The 27,180-nt window shown below is 39.2% G+C and overlaps 1 protein-coding gene across 2 annotated transcripts in view; it reads right to left on the bottom strand.

Moving 5' to 3' along the window:
* The window catches only part of sema4gb (sema domain, immunoglobulin domain (Ig), transmembrane domain (TM) and short cytoplasmic domain, (semaphorin) 4Gb), a 55,762-nt gene that overhangs the window by 9,984 nt on the left and 18,598 nt on the right, over positions 1-27,180 (bottom strand). For both annotated transcript variants that reach the window (XM_004556743.4, XM_076887674.1), the window contains exons 3-12: positions 15,907-16,055; positions 15,440-15,502; positions 13,730-13,828; positions 13,537-13,630; positions 11,951-12,064; positions 10,918-11,072; positions 6,277-6,452; positions 1,545-1,683; positions 1,232-1,454; positions 21-136 (exon numbers count right to left, since the gene is read on the bottom strand). In XM_004556743.4, the coding sequence (XP_004556800.3) occupies positions 21-136; positions 1,232-1,454; positions 1,545-1,683; positions 6,277-6,452; positions 10,918-11,072; positions 11,951-12,064; positions 13,537-13,630; positions 13,730-13,828; positions 15,440-15,502; positions 15,907-16,055 (1,328 nt within the window). The remainder of the gene's footprint in view (positions 1-20; positions 137-1,231; positions 1,455-1,544; positions 1,684-6,276; positions 6,453-10,917; positions 11,073-11,950; positions 12,065-13,536; positions 13,631-13,729; positions 13,829-15,439; positions 15,503-15,906; positions 16,056-27,180) is intronic.

Here is a 27,180-nt window from a genome sequence, read left to right as displayed (position 1 = left end):
GTAGATATATTTAAACCTACCAGAGCTGAGGAGATGACCAGGCTCTCTATGGGCTGTGGTTCATCAAACAGCTGCAGCTCTTCTATGATATGCATTTCTCCATCGATGTCCACAGCTCTATGCAGCCAGCCGTCATCTGCAACAACAGAGAAAACCTTGTTGAGTTAAACTGAGATGTGAATATAACAAAATGCTGGCTGTATGAACAAGACTGATGTAGCCACTCAGTCTGAAACTCATGCTAGTGACAATTCTTTCTAAAGACTAGCAGGGGCAAAATCCACTGATAATAAAAAGATTGACCCTAGTTTTCACTTGATTTAATACCTCGGTAAACGCTATGCTGATTGCTTTATAGTCTCCATTTCTAGTTCCACCACTATTTCACCATGAGTTCCTCTCCTTTTACACAGATAGCAGCCAATGATGCAGAGGTATTCCTTGTAGCATGAGATGGTGCATTGTCTTGCATGAAGATGGTTGTGTTGCAGAAGGCACAGTTCTTCTCTTTCTACCATGGAAGAAAGCGGTCAGTCAGAAACTCCACATACTGGCTCAAAACATGACTCCACCACCTCCTTGCTGACGATGCAGCCTTGTTGGGATATGGTGGCCGTCCACCAACCATCCACCACTGCATCCATCAGTGAACAAGACTGTTTGAAAATTAGTCTTCATGAGTTCTGGGCCCACCACAGCCGTTTCTGCTTGTGAGCATTGGTTAGGGGTGGCCGAATAGAAGGTTTATGCACAACTGCAAATCTATGGAGGATCCTACACCTTGATGTTCGCCGGGCTCCACAGGCACCAGCAGCTTCAAATATGTGTTTGCTGCTTTGTAATGGCCTTTTAGCAGCTGCTCTCTTAATCTGATGTATTTGTCTGGCGGAAACCTTCATAATAATAATAATAATAATTATAATGGATTGCATTTATATAGCGCTTTTCCGGACCCCTCAAAGCGCTTTACAATACCACTATTCATTCACTTTCACATTCATACACTGGTGAAGGCAAGTTACAGTTGTAGCCACAGCTGCCCTGGGGCCTTTATCTTTATCTTTATTCCATCCATGGGTTTAATTGAAAAACAACTTATTTCATCTTTATGACACTTAAACACAATTTGCATAATAATTTGGAATGCGGTGTATTGTTATTTCATGGCACTGCTAAATGCAGATATGGTGTTTATTTGGTCATTTCATTGGATTTCTTGTATGAAACTCACCAGTTCCCAAAAACAGAACAGTGTAAATATTTCCATCCAGTGCCAGCTCTTTGTGCACTGCTATCTTGACATAGTTGACACTTCTTTTGAACATGAGGGGGCGCACACCTATTGGGTGCACCTGTTTGGCCATCAGCGGGTGCCTTCTGGCGAAGGTGAGGACATTGTCTGGGAGATCTCGAGACGAGTTGATGTTCTGGGACCTGTGCAGATCTGTTATACACTGAAGATACAGACAGAAAAAATGACTAAAAATACAGAACATAACAATCACTGATGATGGTGGAGAGAAGGTTAATGCTTTAAAACTTACAGAGCCGGGTCTTGGATCTGGGACTTTTCCTGTGTACTCCCTCCATTTTGAGTCTTGCACCTCCATGTACGGCCCTTCGAAAACCTTCTGCACATCTGAGAAGGCGTACTGGCAGATAGCAGACGCTTTGATATTCTTCCTGTAACACAATCCCCAACACCCCAAAGACATGTCCAGGGGACACACTCAGGATTAATGACTCAAAGTTGAAAAACGGCTGGATTGAATTTCAGAAGCATCACAGATCATCAGGCCTCACTGACAGGCAAAAGGTTAACTAGCTGACTCTTTATTCTATGAAAACTGTGGGTATTATGGTGGGTTTTTTCCTTTTCACATTGGCATGTGGGAGTGACGTCACTGACAGGTGTGTAATTTTACCCCTTTATCTCTTCCAGAGGGATGCGTTTTCAACACTAGCATACAGTGCAAAAATACCCACTCCTTGTGAGTCATAAATAAAACAACCTATTTGTGGTTTTGGTCCTGCAGCTGTGAGGAAAAAGAAGAAGAAAAAGACTTTGTCCAACAGTATGAGTGATTAGTTGATTAGTTGCATGGTAAACCTTAACCTTGAGCCCTAAAGGTGAGATTAGTAATGGATGGAAAATGTCTTTGTCACACTCTTTAGGCCATTGTGTAGTCATCAGAGTCTTCAAAAGCATCAAAGTGAGGAAAATAAGAGCGAACTGAGACCAGAATGTGTCTTGAAACTACCAGGAAGTACACCTCAGGGGATTAGTCATTCTTACACATGTGTGTCTGATGCATAGTGATGACTACTACTCATACATGTGTAATAACAAAGAAAGAAAGAAAGCAAAAAAGAAAGCAAGAAAGAAAGCAAGCAAGAAAGCAAGAAAGAAAGCAAGAAAGAAAGCAAGAAAGAAAGAAAGCAAGAAAGAAAGAAAGAAAGCAAGAAAGCAAGAAAGCAAGAAAGCAAGAAAGAAAGCAAGAAAGAAAGAAAGCAAGAAAGAAAGAAAGAAAGCAAGAAAGAAAGAAAGCAAGAAAGAAAGAAAGAAAGCAAGAAAGCAAGAAAGAAAGAAAGAAAGCAAGAAAGAAAGAAAGAAAGAAAGAAAGAAAGAAAGAAAGAAAGAAAGAAAGAAAGAAAGAAAGAAAGAAAGAAAGAAAGAAAGAAAGAAAGAAAGAAAGAAAGAAAGAAAGAAAGAAAGGCAATGTCTACACTAGCCCGGATAAATTTGAAAATGGCGTATACGTCTGAAAATGCTCCGCGTCCACACTATTGTTTTCATGCGTTTTCACAGAGTTGTGCGTCCACACACAAAACCCTTACGTTCCAGTACTGCGCATGCGTATCAACCAGCCTCATTTCTGTCTGTCGTTTATTTACTTTCCAGCTCTTCGACACGTCGCGTCAAAATTTTGAGGAAAAGCATCGCGAGTTTTTTAAATGGACTGACAATGAGGTGGAGCTGTTGCTGCGAGTAACACAAAAGTACAATGTTGCAAAAGCGAGTGAGACTTAAAGAATTTGAAGAAAAGCTATCTGGAGCAGGTACAAACTGATATTAATCTTTAATAGGGCAGTCAAAATTGAGAGCAAACAAAACAACTGCTGTGTAATGCCCTCCGCTATCTTAGTTTAATTGGTCACATGACTTAAATGTGTCACCGTTTTCGAAAAGGCTCCGGTTTCGCTGTTTACACTGCGACGCGGAAATGGCGTTTTCAAATCTATCCACTTTGGAAAGCGTTTTCAAAAAGCTCAGTTTTCTTTGACCAAAAATGTCTCAGTGTGGACGGAAGGCCAAAACGGAGAGAAAAAGATGCGTTTTCAACGTATTAGAGTGGACATGGCCAAAAGAAAGAAATTAAAAGCAACAAAAGACAAAACAGAACGTAAGAGAACAGAATGAACGCAACCAAAAAAGAAAAAAGTAAGAAAGCCAACAACTAAATAGGACACCTAGAAAACTGCAAACCACAAAAGATGGAAAGCTAGAGTAATCAAGACAGAGAGATAAAAACATGAAAGCAACAACCAAGAAACAAGAAACAAAGAAAGAAAGCTGGCAACCAATGAAGAAAGAAACTAGACATCAATCTTCTGTTTATCCTATTCAGGGTTGTCAGGCAGATGGAACCTATTCCAGCTATCATAGGGCGACCACTGCGCCAGCCCAAAAGCCACCAAAAGACAAAAAAGAAAGGAAGTTAGCAATAAAGAAAGAACGAAAGAAAGTGATCAAAAGTGGAAAAAAAAGACAAAAGAAATGAAGGGCAAGAAAGACGGAAAGAATGAACTGCAGTCCTGCAGTGAATGAGAGGACACACACTGATATCCACTAAACTACAGCAGTGGGAAAATGGAAAGAAGCAAAGGAGAAATAGATAATAGATGTCTCATTGCAATGCTATCCTCACCATCAGAATCTAAACACCCCTGGGACAGTTTTATGCAGCATGACTCTGCATATCAGCATAAACACACACTCAGATCACATCACATTTTCCATTGGCAGTCGTCATCTTCACACACACACCCACGCACACACACATCAGCTCTCACCGCAGCTTGGCTTTCTGTTGATAAGAACTCACCTAGGATTTGAAAGAATGACTTTTTTCTCATTATCAGTTAATCTGCCGATTACTTCTACGATCAATCATCTAATCTTGACGGTGTCAGAATGTAGAGAAAAGATCCAGAGCACCAAAAGATATCTTGAAATGGCTGGATTTGTCTGACAGCCAGTGTAAAATCCAACAATATTTAGTATGCGACGACATAACACAGGGAAAAGCAGCAAATACCCCAAACAGAGAAGCACAAACCACAAGCAGTTTTACTTAATTTAATGACTTAATTGAGTCGTGTTAAAGGATTATTGGTTGATTAGTTAATCTCTGAGTTACATGTTTGGGGAAGAAACATCGTTTTGTTCATCATCTGAATAAAATAGATCTCGTGGTCTCTCAAAAGAGGAATTAACATCACATTTACTTCCAGCTGAATATCACATTCTTGTTTCTCTGTTTTTTACGTCTTGATGCAACACAATGCAATAAAGAAATAATTTTCCCCTTTTGGAATAAAAGAACTTGGATGGTTTGCTCAGAGCTCTGACAACCTCATGCAAAATCTTTAGAATGAACTTAAACATCCCAAAGGTGCGAGTTTGACTTTATCCCACGACATGAGTCCTGGTCCTCACTAAATCTCTTGTGTCTGATTAGGAGATTGTGCCCTCGGCTAGGCTGCATAATACCTCTTATAGTAACAGGATAACGGTCATTATTGAGTGTAGTGTCCACACAGTTTTGGCCATCCAAGCACAGGCGGACACACTGGCACAGTCCCAAATTTTATACACTCACATCTGTTCACTTTCTGCTTCCAAATAGATTTTTTTTTTTTCAGAGCTGAATGTTTAAATGAGTGTTTAAATTGTAAATTAGTGTGATACTCAGAGGCTGGCAGGTTATTCATTAAAACCTTTTTTAAATGTAAAACCTAAGTAGCTCAGAAACAACAAAATAAACAGAAAACAAAAAAGTTTGTATAATTAAGCCATCTGAAAAAAGGAAAACCACTGAGCAAACAGTGTTTGACTGCAGATATATTCTGTTTTCACATGCTGCACATTCCACTTTAAAACTACTTGACTGAGTTCAGAGAGGAGAAATGCAGATAAGCATTCAGATTTATGGGATCCCCTCCTACACACACTGCACTATATTCCATTACATTTAACCTTATTTTTAAAGCTTCAGCTCACTGGACTCAAGCTCCTGAAATGGTCCTAAACAAAGGATGTTTAAATCTGACCATCTTATCCCACTGAGTGATTATTAAAAGTTTTAACTATGTGCATTATTGACCAGCTCAATTACAGTACCTCATTAAGCTAATACATGTCAGTGACAGCCCCGCACACAAAAAAAAAAACAGGCTGGGGAAACTATTTCTTGGTCAAGACTTTTGCTTGGTTTAAAAATACTGGAAAATTAAGTAAGTTCCTTTTCTCAACCATTGATTAGATATAATGACACAGTCACACCAAATATTAGAAAAGTTAAATATTCTGGCAAGATCTGACAGAAAACTAAAGACAGTGACAGATGATCTTTTTTTTAGTTTACGGTAATGTTGGGACCATAATGCACCAATTAAATACCATGTTGCATATAATATGGATTGGAATTGGGCAGCTGAGACTGTAGACTTCTCACAAAACAGTATACTGAGGCCACACTAACAGCAAAGACTGGACATTTTCTCATAGACTTCTTAGAGAAGCTGCGCCCTTGGTAACCATTAAAAAGTTTGCAGATTCATTTTTCACTCTTCGTCACTTCACTTCTCAGACATCCATCTATGGTTCAAAGCCATAAAATTGTTTGCTGCCCATATGCAATGGGTGCTGAGGGCTTTGAGTTTGGCTCTCAGTAGTTATTTTCAGGAAGTTGATGCTTCTTGCTATACCAAGAAATATTCTGAAAATTGTTCTCAAAGTTTGGATCTTTGCATGAATTCTACAAATGTTCTCAGATGTTTGGGTTTGTAAGTTGATATTTGATAATAACTTGAAGTTTTAATTTATAGATTACAAAAAATGTTTTGTTTTTTATAGAAACAAGCATACATACATGAATTAATGATCTTAATCACTAGTTTCTAGTTTGATCTAATACATCACAATATTCTTTCATGCAAAAAAAACCAAACTACATGTTTGTAGAGCATAAATGAGTCAAAATCAGCTCTTACCATTCCAGACCAAAGATACCATAAAAAATGCTGCTGCGAGCGTCTCGCTCCTGCAGGACGAACACGTCACGCAGGATATTGAGGTGCAGCTCATACTCTGGGACTGAGCACACCATTCTAGCCTTGAGGAACGAGGTCCACTTCCTCTGCAAAGTCCTCTGGCCTCCCCAGTCAGTCTGCAGAGAGAGGAGACAGAGGTGGAATTAATTGATGTAAAGATAAACAACACAATGATTTTAATGAGGCGGGTGATGCACAAACAGTGCATTTATATAAGAAAAGATTAGATCCAATTGAGATTATGCAGATATAATGAATATATAGGGAGGAGCTGAATGTTGGTATTCAAACTCAGTGTCCCTAGTGTAGCACATTTCTCTGATTGCATTTCAGAAGCAGTGGGAGGTAAGGCTGTAAGACATTTTTCTCCCTAAAAGAGTAATTTGGCACACCTCATTTAGATAAGATGAAAAAAGAGATGGATTCGATTTTTTCTTTGTTTGTCTGTATTAGAGGTTCTCATCTTTCTTTATTTGTGGCTTTAGGGGACATCTGTTGTTCATCAAAAGCCTCTGCCTGCATTGGCCTCCCACACAAGAAAGCCAAAGTAAATCAACATAAGATATACACTTAAAACCTTAGGAGCAGTTCTGTCAATAATACCAATTCAATTTATGGCACAAGACGAATGAAAGAAGAGACGAAAAGGAGTGCAGACAGATGAATCCAATCTTTAAATTTCATTCATTTGACAGAAGGAAATCTGTAGAGACTTGAAAGCAACAAATAAGCATTTCTTACAGAGATGATAGCAGGTTATTACTGTGGGAAGAGCTAAAGGGATGCAATGGCAGATTACAGTCTCTGTCAATCAACGCACAGTCAGGGTCACTGGGCTGTCATGAGGTAAATTTAAGGCAGTAATAGTGAAGAATCCAAGCATACCAGAGGGGGAATTAACCCTAGATGAGCCTGTGCTGCAGTGTATTCTCAAAATACAACTGAGAAAAACAACAACAACAACTTAAAACTACAGCACCATTCTCTTTACTGGAGATGTATAGCAAGAAAAATGTTAAATAATGTCAAACTGGCACCTATTTCTGCTTTTTGCAATGGTCTTGTTTTCATGTCATCATGTCTCTTCTTTGTTAAAGTAGGCATGACTGGCGAGGAAGTAGAAGCTGTCTGGCTGGGAAGTGAGAAGCAGAAGAGGACAACCGGCTAGGCAACTCAAAAATGGCAAGTCGTCAGTGGTTTCAGGCCAGGGGCTACTGCCAGAGCCGTCACTATCTGTGGATCTGCCATCAACCAGCGTGGTGCCTGGCCTGGCCGCCATGGGGGCTGAGCTGGGGACCACTCGACATCTGCATGTGCTGCCGTGGCCTAGTTCAGACTGAGTTATTACACTCGACTGCTCTGACAACTCCACAGTGCTGGTGAAGGGAGAGGAAGAGCCCAGACCTTATTTCCAGAAATGACTACTTTCGAATGCTGTGAGAATGAAGACAAGACACAGTGAGTGTGTATATGGGTTTGAAAAGTAAGAGAGCAAGAAATGCTCAAAAATGAGCTCCCTGCATTTGTTTAATGAGCTTTTGGGACAAAAGCTTGCAGCAACACAGGGGTATTGGGGTATTTTACAACTTTATTATTCAATGCCAGTGGAAACAGGACAAAAAGAGAGAGAAATATCCTCAACAGAGGTCCTTGAGAATCATTTTAATGGAAATAAAATGATGTGTTTTTTCAGCAAAGCAGCAGAGACACTTAGGGAAAAGACCAACAGCAGACAGCGATGTGAAAATCAATACTGGGTGTTTAAACCTTTAGCAACCTGTTTTTCATACTAAAAGATCCAAAACATGAGGCTTTTTTTCAATGAACTCTTACAGTGAAAATAGTGTCCAGACTATCTGTGTACTGTATACATAATTGAAAAGCAACAAACTCATGCTGCTGCTGTTTGTATTGTATGAATAAAATTACATGGACACCGGTAATCATTCACTCACCCCCCATCCACCCATTTATCTCTATTTTTTCAACCATTCATCTAACTTAGTAGTCAAAGGGGGCTGGAACTTTTCCCAGCTTTCATGGTGTGAGAAACAGCATACATCCCGGACGCTGTGATGCCAGTCCATCACAGGGCCAACACACAGAGAGCCAGATCATTTATTACTCTCTATTAAGGGAATTTAATGTGGACTATGAGCCTATATGAAAAATGAATTAAAAAATTGGCACTTTTAAGCACTATTAGTCATTTTCTCTACACCATTAACTGTGCCATTGCTGTCACACAATTAAAACTTGACACATCAATGTCAAATAAATGCCATTTACCCTAAATGCATGTATGTTCCATCCCTGTTACTTATTCCCTAATCACTCTTCTGAGTCCAGTCTGCTAAGCACTCACCCCCCTTTGCAACTTGCCTGGGAACCATGAAGGAAGTTCAACATAGCCATGCTTACTTTGTATTAGCAGGCTTGACAAATCCTAAAACCCCAGTCAGGGATAAGGGGTGTGACAATGGCAGTTATCAACATTCTGTGTTAAGCTGGGCTTTCTGCCTGGCTCTGTGCACGCTCACATAAAAAGGAGCGTTTCACACATCATATTGACTCTTCAGCACAACATGATCCCCATGAGTGACACCTACACCAATCAGACACGTTATCAGATGAAAGCGTTGATAATAAAATGGTGATAAATGTTTATAAAGAACACAAAGGAGCATAAAAGATGTAACAGTAAAATGCAATACTGATGGAAATAAGACAAAAGAATAACGCTGCTATTCCAGCAGTGCAAAACAGACTTAACAGCAGAGTAGAGTCAAGTACGACAGTTTTTACTTAACTCATGATGTCAGTAATATATTGCTTAAAAACTTGGACATACATGACACATTCATGTTTTTGTTTGTTTTCTGTGTCCTGTTCTTTTTGTATATGTGTGTTTTTTGCTGCTGATACAACCAAATTTCCCCTTGTGGGACAATTAAAGGATTATTCTATTCTATTCTATTCTATTCTATTCTATTCACCCAGCAGAGAATCTATAGTAGGTTTAACAAATGTAATTTAAAAATTCACGGAAAACCTATTTTAAGCTGAAACTGACCATAGCCTCCTCCCAACCAGGTTATGCGTTCAGCACATGTTACCATGGTGATTTAACCACATAAAAAGACAGCCAATTTTGTGACATAAAAAATTCTGACTTTATGCTCAACATAGCTTGCTCTGTAGTACACTCAAATAATCTTGATTATCAAGCGTTCCAGAGTTCCTTATAGTTGTACTGTGCTCTGTTGCGTGTTTCACTGGCTGCTTATTTCCTCTTTTGATTAAAAATTTGGATTCCCCTTAGAGCCATTACTTTGGCTTTTGTCTTCTCTTTGAAGCCACATTGCATTCATGTCAGTGTCCACAATAACATCTTCCCAAGATAAGCTTCGAAACATTATTATAAAACTAACAGCAGCACAAGGTCAAAAAGACGTGTGGCACAGCTGCACCATAAATTCTTTTGTTATGCACAAACAAAACAATAAACTACTGCTGTATTTTATAATATCATCTTTCAGCGATTATTTACTGTATATTTTCCAGCATATTCCTCTATAAACCTGTGCATCCTCAAGTACAGCTCTTCTGGCAAACCACTTCTTTCCTTCTGTCCTCTCTCCTCCTGTTGCATTTTAGGAATTGAAACTAAGATGACGTAGGACAGAGGAGACAAGGAAGCACAACTTAGAGAAAAAAAAGCTAAAGAGAAATAATAATGAAAGTATGAACATTAGTAAATGATATATTAAAAAAAGGAAACAAAACTCTACAAGTACATAACAGAGAATTCACACCATGTCAAAATCTTTGAAAAATTTCCTGCTCAGTAGGTTTTCCTGTTAGTGTTCTCTCATTCATTCACTTAAATCCTTTTCACAGGATCACAAAAAATGAAACACAACTGCTTCATTTCACCAGCTGAGTCATTGACTTACTCTTTTGATGCCTACAAAAGCACACCGTGATGGTAATTATACCCCCATGAATGGCTAAAATAAATGACAAGCGGGAGGAAAAGGAGCAAGAGTAACCTCTAGGAATGGTTGCTGGGCATGCTGTCTAGACTGGGAATGCTGACAGCAAGTGAAATGAGGTGAGATGGGAAGTAGAGGAAGAAGAGCAGGAGAAGGCGGAGTTGAAGATGGGGATATGGCAATAAAGTAAGGGGGAGGGTTTGCCATTGGAGGTGGAGGTTTGTGGACTTGTACTTTGCCTGGCAACAGTGGCACAGAGAGAGAACCTCTGTCAGTGAAGAAACTGTGATTAGAGACGACCAACTGCTGGCTGATTTAGCATTGATATTACAGCGAGAGGAGCGTGGCAGCTCATTGAGAAACAAGAACGTCCTCTGAAATCCATTTACATTCATTCTGTGCAACTGACAAAAACCATTCAATAATCCCACCATTTTTCACTTTGAATGATTGGTAACTTTTACCCTCTCTTGTTTCAACCCTTTCTTTCTGTGACCTTGCAGGCACTTGTAAAGCCGTTTCAAACCCAGTGAAAGCATTAATGCGATTATAGATAGCAGTGTTTGGGTTAACTGGTCTTTCTGACCTTGCACACTCTGGCGACCCTGGACACCTTGGTCTGGCTCGGGTAGGCAATCTGCTCCTGGCTTCTCTCAGTGAAGAAGAAGTAAATCTTGTCATCATCACCGATAGAGCTGTTGATGCTCTCCTTCAGCAGCACAGAGCCCACGAAATTTGCCTCTGTGCACACAAACACAAACACATCACACGCACACATCCACATGTCCAAAAAGAAACCTATTAGCAGCCTAGAAAGTGTCTCCTTGGAAACTAAAGATGGAGCCTTTAAGTATGATTGAACCACCACAACCAAGTCAGTTAGAGCTGCAATGCGGTGCAATTTTTTTCCTTGTGATTTTTATTCTACAAGTGAATCTGTTGTTTTTTTATGACAAAAAAACATCTGATGTAATAAAAATGTGCAACATAGCAATGAGGTTTGGTCTATTAATATTCTACTGAAAGAGGAACTGCAACCCCACTACCCAAAACACAGGAATGCTGTATGAAATGCAGATAATAAATAAACAATTCGCAATTTAATTGCTTGTAAGGTGTCCTTGAGTGTCTTGAAAGCAACTATAAATAAAATGTTTTATTGTTGTTATTGTTTATTTTATTTTTGAACACTAAAAGGAAGAAAAGTTATGCAATACTAACATCAACATGAACATAAACTGCCACTGCATGCACAAATGCAAGTTCAAACTCTACTATGCAAAGAAAAAAATATATCTACAAAAAAATATCAGATCTTGTTTGGGTGTGAGGTAGTTTAAAATGGATTGAAGTGCTGTTACAAGAAGATGAGATACAATACTGCTGTATGCTAGTTATGTCACATTATCATCACATCTATTCGTCTATTCTGTCCATCCAGAGAAAAAAAATTCTACACAAGAAGCAATACAATTACAATTGGTATATTGCCTTTCTACTACTTTTAGTTAAATCCAATTTAAAACCCAATTGAAATATTTGGAAAAAGGACACCATCCTTTTTGAACTAGCGTCTTACAGCAGCTATTATGTACATACATATGAATGATTATATTTACCCAGAAGCCACCGGGTGGGCGCCTCCTCTGTCCTGAGTGTGGGGAATGGAAAGTTTCTGCGAATATCTGGAGAGCTGCGAAACTCGTACTGAGAGGCTGTGAACATCTCACCATCTAATTAAAAGATTAAAAGCATGAATTGGTGGCAAATGGATTAAAAAAGAAAGATATTGAGATATCAAAGTTTAATCACATGTAAATGAAAGCATTCAGTGGACTGCAGAGGAAGTGGAAACAGTATGACCTATGACTTGTGTATTTGTAACGATAATTAGACAAAATTTAGTATGCTTAAACTGTCTAATAAAGACAGTGTTTGATTATCTATGCTACATCTAAAAGTGTGATCTAATCCAAAAATCAGGGTGCACTTTTGCACAGTTAACGCTTGCTGTAATCCTTAAAAATGTTCATGATGGTTGTCAAGCAATTATACATGAGGGAGCATTCACATTTCCAGCAAAACTAATTAAAGACTTAAGCCGTTTGAGTTGGTAAAAATCACGTAATTGTGACCTTGCTTGCATTTGAAACAAATCCCACAAGTTCCCCTTGCCCTTCTGGGTCCACTGTGATTTGATGAGTCTTCACAGACCCTTAGTATGATGACGTTAGAAGTTTTAAAAACACTGCTGGGCCTAATTATAACCTCACAGTAGCACAGTTCTAACAAAGTATTTGAAAATGGATTTGAGTTTCATTCAAAACTATGACATCAGCATGATAAACAATATAAAATATTTTCCATAACTTCTCTTATGGATTTTAAAGTGCAGAATCAGGTGACAGACTGTGAAAGAGGACCTAAATGCAGGATACAGGAAATTACTGTGAAAGTCCAGATTCCAAAGCTTTAATCCAAAAAGTCAAGGTCATTTGCTGATGTGTTGATGAGACAGCAAAGCAAATCATTCTGGCAAAGGGCAAGCAAAATGTCAAATCCGAAACTACTTCAAAAAGTCATAAATGGAAATGACTACGAGGACAGCAACAGGATTATGAGGCAAAAAATCACGAAAAAGACTGGAGGCACAGAGAACTGCTGGAAGGAAACTGCATTCATTCTTAGATTTTAGAGTTCTACTAAGTATTCAAGTTATATAAAAAATTATGTAATATGCTGTGTATATGCATATCAGCAACATGCTGTTACAGAGGTTTGCATTGTCCCCTCACAGCAAAATGGTTCTGGGCTTGAACATCCGTTCTCCCTCCAGCTGGTGATTTTTTTTTCTGTGTCCAAACACTTCCAAGTTAAGTTGAGGTGATTCTCAGGTGTCCACAAGTGCAGATGGAAACAGATAAACCAATGTATAACCCAATTTAGTGTGGAGCCAGGACACCAATGGATGGGTGAGGATGGGAAATCAATATTTCATTGATTTAATTGTAAATTCCACAGATGAGCAGCAGATTAAAACTCAGAACATCTTTCCAAACATGTGCTAACCTCCGCACCACTATGCCACCATAATGTGTGAGAACAGTAAACCTTTACTGCCCAGAGGCCTTTACAAATAAGATCCCCAAGGACAAACATAATGCAGGATGGTTTGTAGAATAAAATAAATTGCATTTGGACTTACCTATGATGAGGCCAGTGAATCCCTTTGCTGGGTCATACGGACACCTGTCTCTGCCTTCCTCAAAACCTGAGGAGAAGCTGAAACGCTCTGCATCCTTGTAAAAAAAAAAAAAAGATTGAGAACACATAATAAGTTGTTTCATTTCAATTCTTGTCACAATTTTACTTGACATAAAAAACCCAGGATCTCTTACGATATAAGCACAGAGCGGTCTGAAGGCGTTCGTTCCACAGACGTACAGGTGAGTCTCATTGTATCGCTGCAGAAAGCGGATGTGGTTGTAACACTCTGTCTGCAGAGAACACAGTAAAATGAAGTGATTTGTTTTTTGTTGTGTATCTGCTTGTTTTTCTCAGCGGCAATACATAATAATCAGTCAATAAATTTGTTTCCCGGGTGTTAAAAACAATAAAACATAAAAGAATAACCTTTCAAAGATAGGGAGGAAAAGCTTTAGAGAGCAGAGAAGGAAGCATGCAAAATAAATCAAATACAATACAGATGACATTAATGCTATTACACAGCACAGGCAGTTCAAAAGGAAGTTACATAAACTCTCATTACATTATTGATAACAAAGAAAAAGCCATAAAGGAGGCAAACTGACAAAACTGGAAAAAAAGAAAGGCAAATATGCACTAGCTAAGCATGATGACAAGTCTGGTTGGTTTTTTAACAAATTTTAAACAGTGCTTGCAAGGAAGTGGTAAGAGTCACTCAGTAATATATTTAATGGTAATAGGTTCCATAAACAGGAAGCTCTTATTTTGAAGGTTTATGGGGATACGTTTTCTTTCATTAGATACAGATGATCTCTGTCACTGGTCATCATGAGAATCTATTGCCAACTTTTTTTTTGAAATGTGACTGTTTTAAATGGAGTAGGTGCTAATCTGTCTATATTCAATAAAATTCACCAGCTAAGGCAGCCCAAACTGGAAAGCACACAGGTTCACCTTGCTAGTACCAGTTTGGATCCCATTTCCCCCCCAGAACTATCTTAATCCTTTGTGGCACAGATTCAACAAAGTTCTGGACACATTTCTGTGAGATTTTGGTCCATACTGACGAGATAGCATCACACAGCCACTGCAGATTTTTTGCTGCACATCCATGATGTGAATCTCCAGTTCCACCACATCCCAAATGTGCTCTATTGGATTGAGACTGTTACGGCCAGTTTGAGCACACTGAACTCATCGTCCTGTTCAAGGAACCAGTATGAGATAATTAGAGCTTTGTCACATGCCATTTCATGGCTGGATGCAACCATCAGAAGGTGGATATCATGTGGTCATACAGGGATGGACATGGTCAGCAACAATAGTCAGATATGCTCTGGCATTTAAACAATGGCTGATGAGTCACGATTTCTGCTGCGACATTCAAACGTAGCTCTTCAGACCAGGTAACATTCTTCCAATCTTCTATTCTGAATTCTAGCCTCAGTTTCCTGTTCTTAGTTGACAGGAATGGGACCCGCTGTGGTCTTCTGATCCTCTCCTGCATACCTTGTTTGTAACAAGCTGTTATTCTTTGAGATGGTTTTGCCAAAAAAAGAAAATCCCAGTCAATCAGAAGTTTCAGACCTTTCTAGTGACATCTTGTTTTTTGTTTGCTCTACAACAAATAAAAGATGGAGAAAACCTCTACTTAATGTATATGGTCTAATTTATAAAAATAATGAATGAATGAGTGCCATTTATTTTAAATCCTCAACCTCCAGTTTAGTGTCTCAGGGTTTCAGGGAAACGAAATTACAAAACAACTGGAAGTATTGAATGTTTCGTTGCTGTCACAAGCATCACAAAATGGAGCAGTTGCACTTGTGCTCTCCAATATTAACCTAATAAATAAAGATGGGAGATTTTTCCGAGAAGAAAACAAAGCTGCAGCCTTTTACCTGATTGTCTCTGCCTTTGTTTAGGCACTGCTTCTTCTGTTCAGGGGAAGCATCCCAATCAATCTGCAAACAATGGGAGGGTAATAAGGATGACTCCGTAAGCTAAATAAATAAAGAGAGGCAAACAGATAAATAAAAAGCCCTATAGATAGAAAAGAAAGTAACAGATAGAGAGAAGAAAGTATGTGTGTGTATGTGTGTGATAAACAGGGGGAGGAAAAGAGAAGGACAGCAGACTTAATTTTCTGGCTGCGTCACTAAGTTCTGACTCACTTCAGTAACCCTTGAATAAATGCCTGGTGCATTTAATCCGATAGCCATAAAATTGGTGGAACACAATGGGATTTGCTCAATCTCAAAAAGGCTATTATTAGTTTCTCCTCCTTCGAATGGGAGAAAAACTCGTGAAATGGGCTTTTCTGTCTTAACATCAGCAATTATGTGTTTCTCAGCAACTTGGCACTCACTGTGAGGTTTGTAGGTGTGGAGATGCTGGATGTGTTGAGAGCGTAGAGTGCTCCTCTGCCTCCCACATACAGCAGCCTGGCCTCCTCCTCCAACAGCAGGGTGCTGTAGTTTCGGGAAGAGCCGATGAAACGGGTGCTGCCCAGCAGACCTGCAAATATATGACACGAGACATGTGAAGGTTTCTTTGTGTAAAGACCGAGACTAACATGTCTTATTGTGTCAGGGAAGCAATATATCTGGGTGTAACTGACAATGATGCATATCGTCAGAATTTTTTGATTAGCAAAAAACGACAGATTTGTTCTGGTTATTTAAACTATAAATAGAGTCTCCTTTGAATTTCCAAATTACATCACTATCTTGTAAGCTAGAGCAGTTTTATACGTTGACCAATTGGCAAACTCCAAGGCTAAAAAAAAAAGAGCAAGTGCCAACACTTGCAGTTCCTCTAATGGCCACATGAGGCTGGTTCCAACTGTATAGGGTGTTGATTTTTTATTTATTTTTCTATATCTCACCTGTTTCAACTTTTTTAAGGCTGACATTTAGTGGTGCGACTATTTTGATTGACAAGTGTGCTCACATAGAAAGCTGTAGCCGGCTGCCTGCAAGGCATCGCCTCCACTAATTCCACTTGCCAAACTGGACCTCTCAAACATGTATACACAGTGGTGGATTTTAAAGGAATTCTCTGACTAAATGAATGGCTCTCTGTGTGGTACAGCCTGTACAAGACGTCTGTGAACCAGCTGTAGTGATTAAAATTGTTATTATATTCCTATGCAAGCATTGTGTTATTAGCTGATAGCTAATATGTGCTCCTTTAGCTCTTCTGAGCCATTTGATTTGGCGTTTCAACACTCTGCCTACATATAGTTAGCTTCACCCAGACTTTTGTTTTAAAGGTTTTCTGCCAGAAAGACTTTGTAAAACATTGTTAACATAGTTGAAGTTTTATTTTTAACCCAAACCTAACCTTTTAATAAAGATTAGTATGTGGTTTGTTGCCTAAACCTAGCCAAACTGTGACGGTTACATGGTACGGTTGTATCAGGAACTGGCATAAAATCATTTCCAAATGAAACATGCGGATTATCAAGAATAAGATTTCCACACCCAATCAGTCAGGTTCTGGGTTAACAAAGACCACCTCTGGTGCTTTTGTCCAACAGGGTTCCAATGGAAACAAAAGGTTAATGCAGGAGTGTGAAGGTGAGAGTACGGACTTTAAATGTACAGAATATGATTGGTAAAAGGAGAGAGCTAGCTGATGTGATAGAGAGAAGGAAGGTAGATATATTTTGAGACCAGATGGCAGGGAAGTGATGCCAGGAGTATTGGAGGTGGATTTAAAATGTTCTACCATGGTGTAGATAGGAGGAGAAATGGAGTAGGAATAATCTTCAAGGAAGATTCAAGGAGTATGCAAACAGTGTTGTGAAATTGAAGAGAGTATCAGAATTGTGAGTTTAAATCAAACAGACAGAAATCAAAGGGGTAATATTGAGTGTTATCAGTGCGTGTGCTCCATAAGTTGGATGATGTTGGATTTACTAGACAAGGAATGATTAATATGGAGCTGCCAGGCAGCAGCAGAAGAGGAAGATCACAAAAAAAAATCATGAATGTAGTGAAGGATGGCATGCAAAAGGTTGGTGGGATAGAGGTGGATTGCTAGGGTGGGATGGAGGCACATGATCCATTGTGGCAACCCCTAAAATGACCAGCTGTAAGAAGAAAAATTGGCTTTAAAAAACCCACAAGATCACAGCTTCATATCTCTGCTTACAAAGCACAAGAATAGCTTGACTTTACACTCACTGGGAAATGAATGGAGTCTACACACCCCAAATGAACATGCTCAGTGTGTGTGACTGAGCGTGTGAGGGTGAGACCCAACTACAGATCTGGGAGATGGGGAGGGAGTCGCTGGAGTGATTGCTAAGAGGACTATAGAGACAGAACGTAGGGATGGGGGCACAGTGGAGGCAAAATTTTAGGGCATTCAGCAGGAATCGTGCCCCAGTACTGCCAAATCGCATCAGCGGTAATGCCATAGCATCAACATCATCCCTGCTGTGTGTGTGTGAACAAGTGTGATGTGTGAGAGATTTTTATAGTAAGTGGGCTAAATTACTGTCACTGAAGTCCATGAAAAGTACATGTTAACAAGATAAACATGGCGGATGGCTTTTTGGCTTTTGATCTTCTGCCACTGGAGCAGACAGAGAGGTTGAAAAATTATTGGCCTGGTGCACTAAACTAAATATTTGAACACACCCCAATGTAGCACCTCAGAAATTAGGGCAGGTTGCGTCGCTGCTATGAGACAGCGAAAAGGAGGACATTGGTTTTTTTCCTTCCTGTGGGCATGAAAGATCTCCTTCAGTGCAGAAGTAGGTTTACAGAGCTTTGGTTTGCTCTAAAAGTGAGTGATAAATGTCTGATTAAGAAAATCTGACATTAAGAAGAATAAAAACCCTGCATGCGGAAAGAACAGCTGTCTTCAGAGAACAACAGAAGAGATGAAGGTATCAAGAGTGTTGCACTGAGGAATATGAGTCTGCACAGTGCAGATGGGCACATTAATCTCCACACATCCTCTCTGCCTCCCTCTCCTTCATCTCGGTCTGTTGTGAAATAACAGCAGCATGTCTCAGCTCCCGGTAAAAAGATAAGCTATATTAGTCCTCAACCAATCAATTAAGCACAATGTGAGGACCTGCACGCTTGTTGCAGTTAATTCATTCTGATGTTCATAGTTCCTTTAAAGAAATGGAAATGGTTCATTGCTGCTGAGGGAGGCCATGGGATCACAGAGTAACTGCGAAAAGTATATAGATGATTAGCAGGCAATGGAAGCTTAAGTATTATATTATCTTATATACCACGGTTCATAAATGTTATATATTCAAGTAGTTCAGGGTCAGTATCAGTTCATAGTCACTTCAACATCAAATTAGGTTAATATGATGCAATTATACGTCATAAAATGCCTGACTGTGATAAATTGTCAAATCATGTCATTTAAATCAACAAGAATTGATTCAATATGAGCGTATAACTAAAAAGGATATAAATTGCATCATTATTTTCAGAGGCTGAATGATAATCCCTTTAACGTTATAGCTTTGAACACAAAACACAGTGCCGGCATTTAACATTTTACAGATTTCCATGATAAAATGTCCAACTTAAAATGTAGGAAAAACAAACCTGTTTACAGCCTGTTACAAATAAAGTATTTTTTTTAGTAGTACTGTAGTAGTAATCTCTCTATTCATGACAACTCTGCAGGATTTGCAGCTCAAGAACCCAAATGTAAACTCAGAGTAACTATCATCAGAGTAAAGAAAAACCAGTTTTCAAAGAGGTATACTACAAACTAAGTTCAACATAGCCAGCTTTTTTGCATTAGCTGGCTTGACAAAGCCCTAAAACCCCATTTGAGATGACTGGTATCACTGTTGCCTCACAACAAGATGTGCTGAGTTCAATTTCACCATCAGCCCAGGGTCTTTCTCTGTGGAGTTTGAATGTTCTCCCCATGTTTGCATGGCTTCTCTCTGGGTACTCCGGCTTCCTCCCACAGTCCAAAGATGTGCAGTTAGTGAGGTTAGGTTAACTGGTAACTCTAAATTGCCCATCAAGCAGGGCCTTCTGCTAAAGACTCAGTGAGCTCTCAATGCTACTGTTTATTTCTTAGATGAGGGCGGCTGCAGATTAAGGCTCTGAAATTTAGTTCTGCAAGTCTCCTTTATTAAAGAGTAACGTTTAATATCTGACTGTATCCAACTTAAAGATTAGACTTTAAATTGGATACACTTAAACATTAAATGTTACTGTCCAGTAAAAGAGACTTGGAAATCGATTTATTTTGTCAGCAGATCAAAGTGAAATTAATTTTATTGATTAAACAGGTGTTTGTCTTGGTGTGTGCTCTGTGTTTAAGCAGCTGCAGTTCCAGCAGTGTAAAAGTGACTTAGCAGCAGATGAGGTTTATTAACATTTCTGCGTCACTAGATTAATACAGTCCCATTTCCATGACAGTGCAATCCACAGTTTGTTCTTCATTCAGTGGTTTTAGTTAGGTACAGCTTAAAACTTGCAAAACATATTTGCCCAGAAGACAACGTGAAAACAATTAAGTCAAACCAAACACAAGACAGAAGATGGAAACGGTTCACTGCTGCTGAGGAAGGCCATAGGACAAGAAAGAAGACAACCAGCTATCAAAATAAAACAGGAAATCACAGAGTAACAATCTGTTGTATAAAGTAGAGTAGAGAAACGATTTATATGAATCAGTCCATTTACACATGGGGAAAAAAATCACTAAAGAAAATGCACGACTCTAAAAGTGAATTACACATGCATTTTGCTAGCCAAGCAGGTTAGCCAACATAAGACAATCCACAGAAATGTTCCTGTATTTGTCAATGGAAAATCTACCTATGTAAGCAGTTTTTAAGATGTTAATAAACATATCAGTGAGATCCTACAGGTACAAACACTCTGAGACAAAAATGGCAAGTTTTTGTTGACGGGTAGGTTCAACTTTGTCAAGAACTCAAGAACTGTCAGAGCAGTTAAAAAAAACTGTCCCAGCTGAAACTGAAGTCCATGTTTATGTCATGCATAAACATGGACTCCAGTACATATACTCTCCCAGGCTGTGACTCATCTCCACTGTATCACACTACAGTATTAGTAATGCTTTTACTTCCCTAATTTACAATAACCATGATGATAATGAGGATGACAGCGAGTTTTCCAGCGTGTTTGATCTTGCATAATACAACATGATGAAAACTGGTTTGAGTTTCCCAACCATCACATGGAAGGCAATTTCTTCCCCACACAACTGTCTGCTTGCCTAACCATCACATGGACACACTGGGCGATGACAGCAGCTCTGCAGGAACCTATCGACTTCCTGGAAAACCAGAGACTGAGTCAGACAGCATCTTCTCTTTCTGCACAACCTTCCTTCTTATCAGCCTTTTTCTTTTTTTTTTTTTAACTGACAGTCAGACAACCACAGGGATGCTCTTACTGGTCAATAATTAGGTTATTATCATACCAGCTCCGTTATGGCTGTCAGGCTGATTATACGCATGGAGGCTGAGAAGATTGATGATGCACACACAGCTCCTGGTAGAGGAAATCCTTTAAAAAAAGTTTTAAAGCATTCATTCTTCCTTTTTTTTAAAGTTATGTTTAAAAAAAGACCAAATTTACTTTTAAAATATTTATTTTAAGCATAAATTTATAAATTAAAAAACTGTAATCCTCTGTAGCCACTGCTCTTCCAGTAATAGTGAATATTTCTAATTTTCTGTGAGGTAGTAGAAGACTGTTTTTAATGTCTATGTTAAGACACTGACAAGGAGTGTTGGAGTATGTTGGAGTGTAAGAAAGTTTTATAGAGTTCATGGTCTTGTTTAGACTTTGAGCATCTCTCTTAAAAGTGCATCCACACTGGAAGCAACATGGTGAGACCATAGAAAGTGCAACTTAAAGCGACTACAGTCAAATAACTACAAGCAGCAAAAGTGGGCCCGAGCATTTCTCAGCTTCCAGGTGAACGGCTGAAACAGCTAGCACTTGACATATGGACTGGGAGTAAATACATTGGATGGGTAACTAGGCAACCAGAGCCTGGAATGCAGCTGCAAAGAAATGTGCAATGACCTTAAAAGGTAATCTGAAAGGCATCAATTATCCAGGTGACTTCTGAGCAAGCTGCAATAAAACTAATCAAGGGCAATAAAATCTTTGATTCCATGGTGGAGAAGACAAGCTGATTTTGTACTATAAATGTACCCTTCTCAGTTTAACGAGAGCAGCTGACATTTGTTGCTGCACTAGCGCCTTAAGACTTACATAAATGAGTAGCCATAATACATAGTTTGTATGACAGCTACCTTAAATATTTAAATATTCAAACTTTACCTAAATCACATTACCTAAATTACTCATCACACTTAGCACATCAACCTCAGGAGCACCCCTGCAGGGGATTATTCAGCATTTTTTTGTCAGCAGTTTTGAAATCAAGATTGCACTTTGTCGGTTTGCATTGTTTTATGTAGTGTATAAAAGATGTCTGTGCAGTGTGAGCAATTTAGTATTTTGTGGAATATATAAAGTGTAATTTCCTAGGTGGGACAGAGAACTAATAAGATGCACTCAATCTTTTAACATTAACTGGACTCCAGGCACAGCTCTGTTTTTGTGCCGTGCACATTTTCAGAATGAGAGGATTTTACTTTTCAAAAGTCCTCCCACACATGCAGTTTTAATGAGACTTTACAGTTCAGTTTTTAAGTGTTACAAACAGGGAAGATTCTTTGAAATTCAATGCTTTTTTACTTTTTTCATTTTGATAATTCTTGTATGAGCTTTTACCGTTAAAGGCTTTTTGATGCTTTATTACCTGCTTACATACTAACTTAAAAAAACATATTCTTTGTTTTTCTCTGTGTAAATAACTCAAAATCGTAGTCAGATCTTCCAACCTCTTTTTTTATCTCTCACTAAACGGGAGAGCTAAACAAGTATGTTAATTATGATAGGTGCTGAAAACAGCTGAAATTTGATCATTTCGTTCCAGTAATTGGACTGCCTCATAGTTTATGTAAGATTTAAGTGATCGCATTCCTGCTTTCATTTCCTGCACCCTCAAACCTGTTTTTAGTGACTGCTATGAGGGCAAGAGCAGTAACTAAAAGTTTTAATAAATTGAGAATGATCCGTTTTTTGTTTCCAGAGTTCATTTCCACGAACTTTATCAGCAACTATTGCAAAGCTACTGTAGCTATCAATGAAAGCCACGTGACTGTGTACCTCTTTTTTTTTTTTAAATCTTTTTTCAGCCTGTCAACTTTAGATTTGAGTGAGCAATGAGCATGTCATCCAACACAGGCAAAGGTCAGGACACGCCAGGAGGGGATTCATCTGAAGGGTAGATGAGGGCACTTTGGTAGGAAGGGCCAGGATTCACCCAGTAGGGTGTACACTCCACTGCACATGCAAATAATCTAAATATAATCTAAAAGAAATTGGGAACATCAGAAAACAAACTCATACATGAGATACATTCAAGAAGAAAGTGTGATAAAGAAAGAAACACAGTCACGCGCATTAAAAAATGCATGACATTAACAATTTCCTCCTCACGAGAACACTGCGTACTCTCCGAGATCATTTTTAAAGTAAGAGTTATGCAAACACAAAATCTCAACCCAAGGCAATGTAAAGAGCCCGCTACTCGTGACTCATCCAAGTAAGCAAAAGCCTTGGTTTCTATCTTATAAAAATAGTGACTGTATGATATAACAAGCACAGGGCTGATGAGAAGGACTGTGGTGACACAAAATGTCCCTGGGCTCAAGGCAGCAGAGGTAGAGTGACCTTGGTCTCAGATCTGGTATGACGCGAGCGGTTGCTATTTCATACCACTTGATCTTGAGTCCGAGGTATGAAAGAGAAACTTTTTCTTTAGTCTGAATCACAGAAATGAAAAATCAATTGGCAGCAATTACAGGAGTGCTCTAAACCCTATACTGACCCTTGATGTAGCTCCTCAGTTTATCTACTGTTTGAGCTTCTTAAGCTAGATTTATTCTAGCAAACAAAATTTGAGCACCAGGTGAGCTGGGCTTTAGTCAAAGCCTAAGCATGTCTCTCAATTGACCATATTAGGGATATCTACCCACTTACGTCCACTGACATCATTCAGACCCAAGAGTAGCAAAATACTTTCCCAAGACAAGAGTTGGGACCTCTTTGCTCACAGTGGTAACTTGTACGTACACTTATTGCAATTATTGAAAGTTAAAGTGTTTACTATGCGCATCCACCATTGTAACAGTACACACACTAACTGGCCATTTCATTAGGTTTGTTCAACTGACTTCTAACAAAAATTTCTCATGGCAGGAACTCTTTGCAATTAGGCATGCAGACTTCTTGTTCTTCTTTCAGCTACTGCCTTTGGGGGTTGGCACAGCAAATCATCTGCTTCTTTCTCACCCTGTCATGTTTGATTTGGCCAAGTTCTTTTGAGCAGGACACCCTCCATGACACAACCCTCCCCATTAATCTGGGCTTGGGACCCAGCCATGGGTCCACAGTTTTCAGGCCCCTCTTCTGTTGAACCAGCTTCCAGTTTGGATTCGGGAGACAGACACTATCTCTACTTTCAAGATTAGGCTTAAAACTTTCCTTTTTGCTAAAGCATATAGTTAGGGCTGGACCAGGTGACCCTGAATCCTCCCTTAGTTATTCTGCAACAGACGTAGGCTGCCGGGGGGACTCCCATGATGCACTGAGTTTTTCCTTTCCAGTTACCTTTCTCACTCGCTATGTGTTAATAGACCTCTCTGCACTGAATCATACCTGTTATTAATCTCTGTCTCTCTTCCACAGCATGTCTTTATCCTGTCTTCCTTCTCTCACCCCAACTGGTCGCAGCAGATGGCCGTCCCTCCCTGAGCCTGGTTCTGCCGGAGGTTTCTTCCTGTTAAAAGGAAGTTTTTCCTTCCCACTGTCGCCAAAGTGCTTGCTCATAGGGGGTTATATGACTGTTGGGTTTTCTCTGAATCTATTATTATATGATCTACTGTAGAATATAAAGTGCCTTGAGGCGACTGTTGTTGTGATTTGGCGCTATATCAATAAAATTGAATTGAATTGAATTGAATGGGTGGGCCACAGTGGCTTGTGGAATTAATAAGACATGGTTAAGATAACCTGCTTAAGTTCAAGCTGAGCATCAGAATAGGAAATAAAGACAATTTTGATTGCGGTATTGTTGCTGGTGTCAGACAGGCTGGCCTGAGTATTACAGAAACTGCTGATCTATTGGGATTTTCCTCCATCTCTAGGGCTTACAGAGCATAGTCCAAAAAAGAGAAAGTATCCAGTAAGTGTCAGCTCTCTGCAGAAAAATGTCTTACTGATGCCAGTTGTCAGAGGAGAATGGATGTCATTGAGCTGATAGGAAGGCAACAGTAACTTAAATGCTGTAACCACTCATTAGAACCAGGTAAGCAGAAGAGCATCTGTGAACGCACAACATGTGAAGCAAGTCCACTTCTTTATGCCTAGTTTACTCATCTTCTGATCACTGCTTCCAACAGGATAATCTGTCATACCACAAAACTCAAATCATCTCATACTGGTTTCATGAAAATATTTTCTTAGTGGTTCTAGTGTATATTAGTTTACACATTCAACTAACAAGAAAAAATATCCCCAGCTTGATTGCATGAGGAGTCACAAATTCCTTGTTTGTTCCTTCAGGAACACCATCTGGTATCAAAATGTGCATATTTTTAATTTTAGTTAAATTTTCTGCCTCCCAAAAGCACTCCTTAGAAGAAGCAACATATTCTATATTACATTTGATTTGTTCTCAATGTAGAAATATAGATTAATGTAGTTTTCGATATTGAAAAATCAAAATCAAAAAATCATTATCACTAAGAGGATTGCTATGAATATCTATTTAGCAACACACACAGATGTCAACCTGCTGTTCCATGAAGCTGGCCATTATTTTATATCCGTAGACACACACAGAGAAACACACACACACATACAGAGAGACACACAATGTACCTCGTGCTTTGCTGCAAAATCAATGGGGAAATTCAACAGAGCACTGAGGTGTGCCAGAAACCTCTTAGCCTGCTGGCTGGTATCTATTTACTGTTCATTTACTGTGTTTGAGTGTGTGTGTGTGTGTGTGTTTGCACATCAGTTCTTCTGACTCTTCAGAGTACACAGGTTTGATGAGGGGAAGAGGTCAAAATGCTCCTCAGAAACATCTGTCAGTGGTTACACAAACACACACATACTCTTCACGCTTATTTCACACATCATCTGCCTCCTGAAAAAGAGTAAAGACAACTCTATCAGTGACTCAGAAGTTCTGAGGAGTGTGCGTTGTGTGTTTGCCAGAATGAGCGCGTTTTCGGCAGTTGAGCCGTCACAGGTGGCGTAGCCAGATTGTGCGCAGACACACTTGTAATCCACCATGTGGGGTCCTGGATGATAGTAAATCCACTGTATGTTTGTATGCGTGTCTGTCACAGTCTGAGTGTGTGACTTCCTCTGTGACTCACCGATCGCTGCACCCACTGTGGCGAGCATGTGACAAACAAAAACGCACACGTGCTCACAGAAAATTTGGGAACAAAGGCTTGAAGGAAAGCCTGACTTGATTTCTTTGGACACTGTCAGCAGTGTCAGTTTCTTTCAACTCTATCCACATTATATAAGCAACTCTTTACTTCTTTACCACGGTCAAGAGTCAGCTACATGACTGTGTGTTATGTAAGCAATTATGCACAGAAGACCTTGTGCAAGAATAAAGGCAAAGGTTAAAAAAACAAAAAGTGAAGTATGTCGGCGTGTCATCTGCTGACTCCATTATTTTCTATATTATGATGTTTACCATAGGAAATTATTACAGGCAAATACAGAAGCTGTGCACAAACTGAAATATGCAATTTTAAAGTGTTTATTTAGTTTAAAAGACAATTAGCAGGTCTGTAAACTGCAGAATATACAATACCATCGAATCAAGATAATATTTTACCCATTCAGCCTGTTATTTCTTGGTGAGATGGGGGTGGTATTTTTTATTTTTTTGTTCCAACCATCTGCTAGTAGTTGACACTGTTGCTTTACCGACATAATTTTCAGTTTACTCAGAAACGATCGACTTGTTTATAACATGCTTGTTGACACCTTTTTGTTTCTACTTCTCTCATGGAAGAAGTTTGCCTTCAGGGATTTGACCGACAAAGTTGATGCAGGAAGTAGTTTGTGGTAGATGCATGGGTTGGACACATGACTTTTATCCAGGAGACTGGACATCCAGGAGATCTTGTGCTTAAGAAAATTTTTCGAGACTTAGCTGACCACTTATTTTCAGTTTTTATTTTCTTTTTCATTCTTAGCTGTCACTTGTAACAAGGCCACTTGGTTATGTTTAGAAAAGGTCAGACAAGGATTAGCAAAAGATTAGACATTCACGGATGGACACAGACCATTTTGCAAAGTTGAACACTTGTTGCTACCAAAGGGCAACCCCTAAAGCTTAAAAATGAAGTCAGCACAGATGTGACAGTACCTACAGGGCCTCTAGATGCCATATGATACATGTTTCAAAAGGGGCTCTATCTCCATACAAGGTCAAAATGTTCAAAACCACTTAAAAGCATGTTATTTTCCTCTTCTGATAGTAATAACTCAGCTAC

Source organism: Maylandia zebra, linkage group LG8 (genome assembly GCF_041146795.1).
Source record: "Maylandia zebra isolate NMK-2024a linkage group LG8, Mzebra_GT3a, whole genome shotgun sequence".
Taxonomy (NCBI): Eukaryota; Metazoa; Chordata; class Actinopteri; order Cichliformes; family Cichlidae; genus Maylandia; species Maylandia zebra.
Note: the sequence above shows the minus strand (reverse complement) of the source record. Positions and strands in the feature narration are given on the sequence as shown.